Consider the following 13,459-nt stretch of genomic DNA (forward strand, 5'->3'; position numbering starts at 1 on the left):
GGATGAGGCAGAAGATAAGAGCAGGAGGAGCTGTCAAGCAATCAGGGACTCATCAAGGGCTAGGAATCCTTCTTGAGGAGCAAGTCAAGATGGAAGGCCTGGATTGATGAAGCTTGGTGAGAAGGGATGACACAGAGGTAATTATATGTTGGTTATAGCCTTCGGTTTTCTCTCTCCTCTCTTTGGCCGAACCGGTTTTTGCATGAAGAAGAAGAAGTTGGCTCGGTTCAACAGTTTCAACCTTGGAGGCTTCCCCTTCTATAAATAAGGGAGAACAGCCAGGGCTTGAAGCAAGGAGAAAAGAGTGAAAACTGAAAAGCACAGAGTTCTCATAGCTACCCAAGCTAACAGAAGTACTTATCCTTCAATGTGTTTCATGTTGTATTTTTCTCAAGGTTGTCAAACTCGCGAGTCTAAGTAAACTCGTGGAGCTGACTTAGACTCGACTCGCGAGTTAACTCGTAGACTCGTACGAGTTCACCTGTTATATATATATATATATATATATATATATATATTTACTCAATTCTAACCCTTAAAATTAATAATATCAATCTTAAAGCACATAATAAATTAAAATAGGAGCATACATTATAACAAATACTTTAAAATATACATTCAAATCCTCTATAATTATTCTTATACAAATACAATATAGAACACACAAAATTAAAAATTTTAAATCTGTAATACTAAATCTTTAATTGAATATTGAACAATATCAAATAATTAAATTTACTCTAATCAAAATAATTAATTACTAATCAGCCATGAATGGATGAACCATCTGGCCATTTAACATAAACGATAAGCAATAAACTAAAATTAGAAGCAATAAAATTTAAAAAGAAAAAAAAAACTAAATCAAGAAGAAAATGCTTAAAGAAAGGGCAAAAGGCATACACAAAATAGAGGATACAGAAGAAAAGAAGGGGCAAAGTCCCAGCAACAACAGATCGAAGAAAAGGGGGTAGCAGCAGCACGAAACGATGGCGACAAAGAGTCATAGTTTTCACGACGGCACAAACCAGAGCAGAGATAGGATTGTAGAAGAAGTAGTCAAACTCGTGAACGGTGATACCACGATGGAGTTGCGGATAGTGGAGATGTGAAGAAATACAAAGCAGATGGCAACATAGGTAAAATTCACAAAGACAATGGCGCAAATCAGAGCAGAGGTAGCAGACGCAGGAGTACAACAGCAGCTCGACAGGGAACGGCGACTGCGAAAGAACATGGAGAAAGTGAGTTGTGAGTGAGTTTTCTTTCATTCTTTGGGAGTGTTATCGTAACCCTAATAAAAAAAGTGTTTTTTTTTGTTTCAAAATGACATTTTTTTGAGTAAAAATAAAGAAAAACACAAACTCGATAACTTGGTCCTAGACTCACGAGTTTATCCGAGTTTGACCGAGTCTAGCCGAGTTTACTCAGGATAGAGTCTATGGCCGAGTCAACTCGATTCCATATCTAAATTCGTAAACTCGTACGAGTTTACGAGTTAACTCGAGAGTTTGACAATAATGATTTTTCTGTTTAGTTTTGTCAGTCTTGAGTCTCATAGAAAAAAGGCAAACAGTGAGGTTTGTATGAAAAAGCCATAGAGCAGAAAAAGACAGAGTATACAAAATTAAAAGAAAAATTCATAGATGTCCTAGAGGTCCTTTGTACATCTATGTTGTGTTTCATGATTCTGTGGGAATCCCCTTGTAAATTGGGTTAGCACTTAGCAGTTGAAAGCTTGGTAGGTGACCAAGTCAAGTTCAGGATTGGGGTTAGATTCTGGACTTGTCCCGGATAGGAAGGATAGTTTCTAGGGAGAATTGGTGTATGTAATCATGATGATTATAGTGAAATTTCATCATTGTTGTGATGGAGACTGGATGTAAGCTGCATTGCACTTGGCAGCTGAACCAGGATACTTCGTGGTGTGATTCTCTCTCTCTTCTACTCTATTTCTCTTTCTACTGCATAGGAGATAAAACTGAAAAATATCTCTTGCCTGGCTACGAGATAAAAAGAAAAAGTCTCGTGGCTAGGTACGAGACAAAAAGCAAAATGTCTCCAGAAGTTATTTCAAAGGCCAGCAAGCGTTAATAAGCGAAAAATGGGGGTTAAGATTCAACCCCCTTCTCTTAGCCACTGATAACCATCAATAATAAACATCCATGTTACAAATGTCATAATAATCTATTAATCATAATAAATTTAACGTTACAAATATTCAAATTCCATACTATTTGAATTACTTAAATAAGTCTCTTATCACTATTTCTTCAAATAACATCAAATTTAGCACAAAAAATTTATTTTCGCACTACACAACATCTCAAACTTACTCAATGGAGCATCATTCTTTGGACAATATCACCCACAAATAAAAAAGAGTTTCTTTACTTAGAAATGATTATATTAGATGAAAAAGTACAAAACAAACATATTTATTGTATGTTTAAATTGAATATTTTCCTGACACTATTTTAAATTTGCAATACTTGAGACATTGTCTGACAGAGTGGGTCAAAAAAAAATATCAACAGGTAATTTCACTTTATACTATTTCAATTATTTTTATTAAAAATAACTTATTTAATAAAAAATTATACACATTTTTGTTCCTTTTATTGTAGATGCCATTGAAAAACTGCATGCACATCAAGAGATTAAGGAGAAAGAAAATTTTACAAATTCAATACACATCTTCAGAAGAAGAACATACATGCAAAGATGGGACAAACAACACAATAGAAAGTGCATACAACTCAACAATTTATAAAGAATATGCCTTCACAAGAATCTACAACAGAAAAAGGACGACTAGTGCCACATAAGGAGACTAAATTCATCGACCAAAACAAATGCAAAAATCAAACCACCAAATAAAAATGTCACTTTGTACAATTCCAACATTCAAATCTTTTGTACTACAAATTATTTTAAACAAAACACATTTTAAATTTAATTTTAGTTTACACATATTTAATTTAATTCTACAAAACATAGCCATTTTTAATATTTATTATATACTATCATTAATTTACCGCCCGTGTATCGCGCGGGTCTCATTCTAGTTTATCCATAAATTTCAGTATTTCACAATATTTAACTATCAATGCTAACTGTTTACTCAAATTTAGTTGTTAGCATTTGTATTTGAATTATTCATGTTTTGACCAATTCTGTTCTCCATTTTTCTCATCCTATTGATCTTATCCTTACAATATTTGTCAGCATCAATTTTTCTTTTTCTATCTTATTTTTATTTTATATTTAATCAATATTTTGCTCGGTAGAAGACTTATAAAATCCCTATCACCCTTAATTGCTTACTTTAAGTATCATTATATCAATTAACATACTCTTCCAAAATGATCGATAAAGATTTGAAGTCAATCAAGAGGTTTAGATTCAGAAACCATTGCCAATACTCAATAGGTAATACAACAATCTAGCAAAATGCGTAAATATAGATGTTTGAAGTTTGAAGTTTGAACTTTGAAAGAGTAGTACAGAACTTTAAAAAACAAACAGAAAATTTCAGAACAAAGGCTTGCTCGTAGAAGCGGTGCAATATAATGGGAAAAAGATAAAGCATTGAAATACTTGTCATATGTGTTTGTGCTTGTGCTGCTATGCTTTTGCGATGCACCTACTCACCTGGTAATCATCACACCAAATAAAATGCTATCCAAGTTCTTGAGAAATTCCACCATTTCAGTTACATGTGCTACCCTATTTTCTCAAATATGTATATGTTTCAGCAAGTAGATGATGTCATGCATGCATGTCAGATTGTAACTTAATTTCTACTTTGTACAGAATCTCATTAGAGGCAACACTAAATCAGACTCGTTGAATTACCATCTTGAATTACAAAAGAACATACAGAACATTAAAAAATCACTAAAGGCATATTGTTCAAAACAAAACAAGGACAATAGTACACACTACGAAAACTGATGAAGAAACAAAAGGCACTTTGAGTCCAATCCGGGTTGTCAAGACAATTCTTCATCTTCCATTAGCTACTCCCATGGCTTCCTAATGTCAGTATGCTTGATGTGAGATATCATGGGCCAGCACTTTCCAACTTGCGGCTCGTATTTTCCATATAACTCTCTGCAATTTATGATTCGCAAAACTTGGAGACTTGTTAGACGGTGGATATCACTGGGAAGAGACATCAATTTCGGACAACTGGCCATAATAAGAAATTTCAAAGAACTCAGATTCGACAGCCATTCCGGCAGTACCTCCAGCTCGTAGCAACCTAGAATCATCAAAGTTTGTAACGTGCTTGCATATTGTTGGAGAGAATGAGGCAATGTTAGCATTTCTGAAAGAACAATGGTTTTTAACCTCAAGACAGCATTAGTATCCTCTGATCTATGAAGCCAATCTTCATTGGCAACACCGCTGATTAACAAAGTTTCTAACTGAGGGAAATGGTGAGTATCAAGTGGCAAAGACTTTAGATTCACACAGTCACTAACTTGCAAAGTTCGAAGTGTAGGCAATCTTGTCTCAACAAACAAGGACTCTAAATTATCACAATTTTGGACACATAAAAATTCAAGACAATTCAACTTTGCAATGTCACTCTCTGGCAAAATAGATTGCTTTGTGGTTATCTCCAATCTTTGCAGGCTGATCAACTTTCTTAACTTTTTCGGTACAGTTTCAAGATTTGAACACCCATCGAGACCCAAGACTTGCAAATTTTGGAGCTTGCAAATAGAATTAGGGAGCCTCTTTATTCTTTTATTATTGCAAAGAGAAATATATCTTAAATGTTTCAACTTACCAATTGACTCAGGCAAAGTCTCGCATGTAGAATCTCTTAAATCCAAATATCGCAGGTATCTGCAGTTTGTCACCCATGCATTCAAGAAAGCTTCACTGGCTCCCACATGGTCAACTGGAAACAGAATGCTTCTCGCACCTTGTAAGCTTGGCTTGATGGAGTTGTAAGGCAAACCATTCTCAACAAAAGACAAATGCAGGACATTTTCTGATATATCCTGAGTGTTTGAACTGACCAATTGGCACACATCTTTGGCAACATATACTGCAAGATCATGCACTAAATCATGTATGAAAAACGCATAAAAGGTGCCACAATCAAAAACGTCATGAAGAAAAGATCTTGCCATTAAGTCTCTCAAATATTGGTGTGCAACGTCTACCATTGTTTTATCTTGGCTTTGCAATGGAAGCAAACCCGCTGCCCCCCAAAGTGAAGCAACCTCAAAAGAATTATATTCAAGGTTCTTTGGATAAAGGGAGAGCAAAGCAAAACATTGCCTCAAATGGGATGGCATTTCATCATAGCTTAATTTTAGTGCAGGTATGATATCATCCTCTTTTTGCGGCAAATTCCAAATCTCCTTGTCTCTCAGTGATTCCCACTCTTGTCTCTCGTGTTTGGAAAATAGTGAACTTCCCAATGTTCTTACCGCTAGAGGAACTCCTTTGCACTTTTCCACGATTTCTCTTGCAATCCTTATCAATTCTGGATATTTTTCCTCTTCTCCTTCTTTAAAAGCCCATCTAACAAACAAATGCAATGAATCCCCGGGAGAAAGACTTTCTAAATGGTGCGAGTAGGTGACGGTACCCATCATCGAAGCAATCGATTGGCTACGTGTTGTGACTATAACTTTGCTTCCTTTAGCACCCACTGAAATGAGATCCCTCATCTCAACCCATTTAACACGATCTTCATTCCATACGTCATCTAAGACCAGGATGAACTTTTGACCCACAAGCATGTTTCTTAGACGATATTGCAATTGTTCAACCTCTAATTCTTTTAAATTTTGGTGGCCCGGAAGAGCACCAGTAGAAACAAAATTGCTAGCAGCATTGATGATCTTAATAATCAATTGCTTGATATTAAAGTCTTCAGACACACACACCCACATTTTCAACGGAAAGGAGTCAATTATCCTTTCATCATTGAAGACAAGCTTAGCAAGAGTGGTCTTTCCCAAACCTCCAATTCCCACAATGGGAATGACAGAGATATGTTTAGAGCCAACATTGTTGTCAAGACTCGGTTCCATCAAGAGCTTTATGATCTTTTCTTTATCATAATCTCTTCCTATGACATCAGACTGAACAACATGGGAGTAAGTCATTTCCCTCCTATGCACAACTCGCCTATCAAAATCAATTACTTGAAGCCCAAACTTATCCCTATCAGCCGCGACTCTGTCTAATCTCATCCTAATATCTTTGATCTGAAGAGCAAGCTTATAACGAAACACAAGTGGATTAGAACTCGAGAAGAAGCGGCCTACCTTGTCCTTGGGAGTGCCGTAGTCTCTGATGACTTGCTTGCGCAGTGTTTCACAGTCAACTTGATCAAGCACGTTCTCAGCATCATAGAAGATGAGTTTGATCTGCTTCAGCCACTCCCGCAGTTCGTTGTTCTGCTCCTGCTTCTGCTCTGCATCCAACAGCACAGCTTTCACATATGAGAGACTGCTTTTCAACTCTTGGAGGTCATCGTAGACACCAACCACCCGAGACGCTTCTTGGTATGCAAGAGAAGCAAGCTTAGTTATGAGTGATTCAGCAATGCTGAAGATGAATGATTCAGCCATGATGGTTAATCTAAGAAAATATGAGAGAGTATGCAGAAGTTGTGAATGCAAAAACACAGTCAGACTCTTCAATCTTTATAGCAGCGAAGTCTATGAATTACAAATTTTAAAATCCAAAGTCTTCTTGGATCATTGGATGCTAATGTAGTTTTTTATTTCACTAAAGTTTAAAGAGTTGACCAATCACATATTAAGAGATTGATGTAGTTGGCGGAAACACGCCATCATCACATGAAGCAAACTCAAGTGTCTTTAAAATATTCGTTAAACAAATTATTTAAAAAATGTTAAATTAATATCACAATTCATAACATTATATATGTATTTTCAAAGGTGTACACTACGATAAAGTTGTCATTTTCATCTTTTTGTAAAGACGTTTTCCATTTTGTAGTTGTTATTGATTTAAAAGCGTATCACTAAAAGTGTTGGTTAAAGAGAAAGTGTTACCCTTAATCGTTAACTTGACTCTAATACCAATTTTTCAATTTCGACTTTTCTTTTAATTTTTCTTTCAAAATTTCTACTATCTCTTCATATTTTGCTTCGAATAAGTTTATAATTTGTATAGATTCAATTGGTGGTGCTTTATTCAAAGGATTTTGATAAAAATAATTTGCAACTTCATAATCTAAAGTATTAACCATTTTTGCAATTTCTCTTGTATTTGTTATATGATTATTTATTACTAGTCCTTGATGTATATTTATAATTCTGATTTCATATTTATAGTTTTTTAATTCTGTTTTAATTTCTATCATAATCGTAATATGGTTTTCTAGGCATTTATAAATTTCTTAAATTTAATTCTAACTTGTTTATATTTATTCTTATTTCTATTTTTTTTATTATAAGGTCATCAATTTCGATCTGAAGATTATATTTAATTCTCTTTTATACTCCTCTATTTTATTTTTTAATTTTTTCGCTCTTTTCTTTTTTATTTTATTTTCTGGTTTTTCAATCTTTTTATGCCTCATGAATTAGGTAATCTTATTATAATTCCTAAAAATAGTTTTGTTTAACATTATTTATTTTAGAATTTCTGCAAATTCTATCATCGATTCATCACTATTTTCTAGAGATTCTATTAATTTTTCTAGCTCTTCAACTTCTCTTTTTAACTTGTTATAGATTATTTTTAGAGCTTTAAATACTCTTTGATTTATCTCAGAAAACTGCAAATAATTCAAACGATTTTCTCTTTCAAAGAGCTCTTGTTTCTTATCTTGATAAGTTACATATATTTCTTCCTTATTTATTGTCATAATTTAGTATTTAGGGTTTCATTTAGTTTTTCGACCTTTTTTGTTAATTCTTTTATTTCAGAGTTTTCCTCTTTAATCTTTAATTTAGATAAACTTAAAGGACTATTAATTTTAGATTCTCTTATTTGAAAATTTGATGATCTCCTTGATGGTTCTTTTAATAATAGAACTGGGTTTTCAATAGCTTTATATTTTGGTATTTCTGTTTTTACAATTTTCTGAAATAATTCATCGACATAAATTCTTTCTCTGTTTTTAAATATTATACTATGATGGCTATTTGTTAAAGCATAATTTATTGTATATGTAATTGAAAATGGTTCATCATCTTATTCCATTAAACTTTTTCTATGAAATTTATAAGCTAAACTTATAGATCTTCTAAGATTTTCAGTTGATAAAGGTATAGCATATCCAAGATGGGCATTAAATTTAACATTTACATTTGCCGAATTTCCATGAACAATTTCAATTATTTGATTTATTGAGTCATCAGTAATTCTTTTGTCACAGATTGCTAAACTTATTGGTGAATTAATTCCTTTCATATATGTAGATTTAATTAAGACTTGTATGGTACTAATATGAATCCATCCAATTTTAGATCTTTTTTGTTGATCCTTAATTTTCTCAATCTATTTTCTCAATTTTTCATCATTTATCAAAGCTATTTCAAGTTCTCCATTAGCAGATTTTATTTTGATAGGAGCTTCAAGTTGAATTTTTCCATAGTATATTATATTTTTTCTATTAAAAATTTCTTTTAAAAGATTTTGTTTATTAAAATTTTTATTTGATTTGAGATTTAGTTCTGTTTTTAGAACAACCTGTTTTTCATTATCTAATAAAGCAGTTAATCTATAATAATCAGATTCTTCCGTTAATTCTAAGCTTTCTAAATAATTCATAACTAAAAGACTAGGATAAAGATGTACATTTCTGGAAAAAAACTTCCTTTATTTAGTATATTTTACATAAGGTGTTTTTATCTCCATAGGAGAGATTGTAGATATTAACTCTAGAGGGGAGTTTAGAACTATTTTTCCCTAAGGGAATTCTTTGTCAGACTACAGAATCGCCTCGGCAGCTTCTTCCTTGCTCTCCTAGCATATGAGTACTCTTAGCCTTCTGCTTTCTGTTTTCTGATACCTCTACAATTACCTAAGCAATCTATTTATAATGGTTGGGTCTGATGGACAATTCTCATCCTTACCCTTCTTATGACATCATTGCTTACGTCATTATCTTGCACCAGCTACATTATTGGTGCTTTTATGACCTAAGCGCTTACGTCATTATGCAATAATGTTGAGGGATGCTTCAGATGCACTGTCCTCTTCTTTTATCATGTGGGCTTCAGATGCACTGTCCTCTTCTTTTATCATGTGTGTTGATTCCGTTTCATTATTGCTTTCTTCAGATATTTCTGAGGCACATAGCTGGCATTTGTGGTCTTCTCTGTCTTTTATCAAATAGCAGAGATTCCTCTTTATCCCTTCAGGGAGCTTTTCTAAAAGTCCAGATAAATTGTAGAATGTTGATTCAAATTCCACCAAGAGTCTCATCTCTCTTTCTTCAATTTCATTTCTTTTATTGGACACAAGCAGAGTATTTCTACTTTTATAATTAATCATTGTGTGAGATTCCTTCGTTATTTTTTGAGTTTTTTCAAAGACCCTTGCTAATGTGCTGGCTAGTCTTCCTTCATGACTGTAAATTGTTAAATCTTGAATTCGATCAATTGGTTGAAAATTTTCTGGGAAGACGGACATGAATATTACTTGGTGTGCTGGAACCAAGCATTCTTCTTCTTCATTAAAAATAGGTTGACTGTTTGTAAATTTTAGGGATACATCCCTTGGATTTACATTGTCAATCATATTTTTAAATCTCTTTACTGCATCAACGAATCCTACAGAAAACTCACTAATAATTTTTAGATCATTAAAAATTAAAATTGTATCAATTAATTCATACTGAAAAAACTGATAAGTGTCAGATGGGGAAGCATCTGGAAAGATAACCAACTTTGTTAGCTGTTCTTTGGCAATAGGATAATATCCCAAAATTGCCCTTTTTTCTTCAGTCCAATTCAGAACTATATTAAGGGTTTTTCTGAGATTTGATTTACAGACCCTTTTCTTTTCCTTGATTTCAGCCCTTGTAGGAATGTTTCTCATTATTCCTGTTCTCTGGGCTTGAATTGGAGCTTTATCTGCTCTTTTTAGGGTTTGCTCTGGATGAAGAGCTTCATATTCCCTGAAAGATTCTTTTGCCTCTTCCAGTGTTAAAAATCCTCCTTTATGAATTATCCTTGATTGATGTGTAAATGGTGCTACTTTTTCCCAGGCATCATATACTCCTTTCATGGGGCCATTATAAATTACATAATATTTTTTATCTTGGGTGGATTTTTTAATAATTTCAACAATTGTTATATTTTCTGAAATTTTTTCTTCACCTGATTTGTCCACCATGCTTAGCTGGCTGAACTCTGATGGTTTCGCTTGTTGTGTTGATTTCATTGCTTCAATAGCCTTCTTGAGAGATTGGATCTGTGTTCTTATTTACTGACAATGCTTGCATTTTTCGAGTTCTTGCTCATATTTTTGAATTTCTTGATCTAATGCGTTGTAGACGAACTCCATTCTCTTGTTAATGTATCTGCAATAACATTTTTGTCACTCTTAATATATTCAATCTTTATTGGATATTGTAACAAAAATAATTGCCATCTTACCAATCGTCTATGATTATAATCAACTTTTAAATTATATCATATGAAACCTGTTAGGTAACTTGAATCTGTCCTTAATGTAAATTCTCTGGGTAGTAAATCAATTTTTCATTTTTTAAGAGATTTAATTGCTGCTAGAGTTTCCTTTTCATGAGTAGTATATCTCTGTTCTGTTGGAGTAAAAATCCCTGAAAATACCTGCAAAGTAATTCCTTTGGGGAATATTTAGAATCTAGTGATTCTTTTTCTTATTCCAAACTTTTTATAGCTTTCTTAGCTTTTAGACATCCTTACCAGGTTATGTCTGAAGCATCTGTTTCTACTATTAAGTAGTTGTTTTCTTCTGGAATATAAAGTTCTGAAAGATTTTCACATAATTCTTTGACTCTTTGAATCTGCATACTATCTTTTTCTTCTCATTTCCATTCTTTTTTAGTACTTATTTTTAGAAATAAGCTTTTAGTGTATTTTGTTATATTCTTTAAAAATCCTTGATCAGAAATATAATTTATACACCCTAAAAATCTTTGTAATTGTTTTCTATCTTCTATTTTATTAGGAAATAAATTTACCTTTTCTAAAACATTTGGTTGAAGTTTTAGCTTTCCTTGAGTGGATAGAATTAATCCACGAAACTCTATTTCTTGTTTTGCTATTCTTGCTTTCTTTTTGCTAAGAACTAATCCTTTTTCTTTACATCTTTCTAAAACTATTAATAATTTTTGAAGATGATCTTCTTTATCCTGTTTTGTAAAAATTAATATATCATCAATGTAAACTAAAACAAATTCATTTAACTCTTTTAGATTTTCTTCCATAAATCTTTGATAAATACCTGGGGCTTGTTTTAATCCGAATGGTAATACATTCCATTCATAGAGCAACACACTTATTGATTCTTTTGTTGGACAAGTAAAAGCAGTTAATTTCTTTGTTTCTTCGTCTAAACGAAGTTGCCAATATCCTGATTTTGCATCAAGAGATGAAAACCAAGTTGCTCCTTTGATTTTTTCTAAAATAGAATCTTTTCTTGGAAGTTTATGAGCATCACCAATAGTTGCTTCATTCATCTTCTTATAATTAATTATCATTTTTCGTTTTCCCCTTTTAATTTCATTATTATTTTCGACATAAAAGGGTGGAGCCGCATGAGGACTTTTACTTAATCTTATAATTCCTTTTTCCAAAAGATCTTTACATTCTAATGAGAACTCTTCTCTATCTCTTGCGGAATAAGAAATTTTATTTGGAACATTTATTTCTTTTGTAGGATCTTTTAATTTAATGCTTACTAATTCTTTATTTGTATTTTTAATATCTAAAGGATTTTCAGCGCAAATTTCATCCAAAAGTTCTTCTATTTTTATTTCAAGATTATTTTTTGGAATATTTATCTGAAAATTTAAATAACATGTTTCTAATATAGAAAATATTTTAAATTTTAAAATCTTATCTATAGTAGTAGTTGGTATTTTTATACGTTTTGATTTTTGATTTATTGAAGAATCGTGTGGAGCTTTTAAAACTATATATGTTAATTCTTGAATGAATGGATGATATAGCTTTAAAAAGTTATTTCCTATGATAAAATCCATTCCAGAATCTAACATATATATAGATAGAACAATGAACCTATAATTTTGAATAAATATTTCAGCCATCTCTGCTTTTTGGTCAATTTTATGTATTGATTTGTCAGCTATTCTAACTCTTAATGGTTTCTTTAATTTTTTCCAATCAAGTTTTATATTTGTACTAGCAAAGCATTGTGTTGCTCCAGTATCTATGAAAGCATTTATAAACTTTCTGTTATTTTTATAGTAATAAATGTGGCATTATTGGTCAGTCTCTGAGTCTGTTTCTGAGACATATTCAAAAATATAGTCTAAGTTATCATCTGATTCTTCTAATGGTTCTATAAAATAAGACTTAGCAATTTCTATTTGTTTGGTAAGGTCCTTTTTATCCTTCTTTTTTGGACATTCATTTGCATAGTGTCCTTCTTTCTGATAATACCAACACTTACAATTTTCTTTTTTATTTGGACAATAGTCATTTTTTGTCTTTTATTTTTATTGTTATTTTTTTTTCTAAAATACCTCTTTTTTCTCCAGTTTGGATAGTATTTTCTTTTTATAAATTGATATTTTCTTTTTCTTTGAAAATTTTTATTAAGACCATATTTTTAAGGTATTTCTTCACTATCCTGACAGCAAATTCTAATTATATTTGCAAATCTTTTTTGAGTCGCTTCTTGCATACAACGTTCTTTTATTTCCTCTCTTATTGCAGAGGTTGCTCTGCCAAAATTATTTTCAATTGTCCCTCTATTTATTTCTCTTATAAATCTTCCCATTATAAATTCATTAGCAGGATATGGAAGTTTTGTTATATACATACTAAGATAATGGTCTTTATCTTTTTCTTTTAATTTATAATAATGTATTCTATATTCACATGTATAAGATTCCATATTACATAAATCATATATCTGAATATTAGCTAAATAGTTTTTTGCTTCTTGATATTCTTTATTATAAACTTCTTGTCTATGATCTATAATATTTTTTCCAAAAAATTCTTTATATAGAATCAACATTATATGTAATATCTTATCATAAACTGTTGTTTTTGTTGCTAATTCTTCTATTATTTGATTTTCTATTGATGTCATATAATCTCTTACAGTTTCTTTAGTATGAAACCCTATATAATTCCAGATATCTCCTCCAGACAATTCACTAAGTTTTGGATTAGTAAAGGTTTCTAATAAGAAGGAATTCAACCAGTTCTCGAAAATTTCTTTTTCATTCTTTTTACAGTCTAAATCGAGCATTCTTTCTCCTTCC

At 31.9% G+C, this 13,459-nt stretch overlaps 1 protein-coding gene across 1 annotated transcript; it reads right to left on the minus strand.

The window, feature by feature from the left end:
- Positions 1-3,823: 3,823 nt before the first annotated feature.
- Positions 3,824-6,646, minus strand: LOC107645479 (putative disease resistance protein RGA1). Its single transcript, XM_021103780.2, has one exon. The coding sequence runs from the start codon at positions 6,603-6,605 to the stop codon at positions 4,023-4,025; it is 2,583 nt and encodes an 860-aa protein (XP_020959439.1). The 5' UTR covers positions 6,606-6,646; the 3' UTR covers positions 3,824-4,022.
- Positions 6,647-13,459: the final 6,813 nt, after the last annotated feature.

The sequence above is a fragment of the Arachis ipaensis genome, chromosome B6 (genome assembly GCF_059453495.1).
Source record: "Arachis ipaensis isolate K30076 ecotype BB chromosome B6, ASM5945349v1, whole genome shotgun sequence".
NCBI lineage: Eukaryota > Viridiplantae > Streptophyta > Magnoliopsida > Fabales > Fabaceae > Arachis > Arachis ipaensis.

Bases quoted from the DNA above. Each gene is read 5' to 3' on its own strand.
- LOC107645479 (XM_021103780.2), bottom strand. From the start codon at position 6,605: ATGGCTGAATCATTCATCTTCAGCATTGCTGAATCACTCATAACTAAG.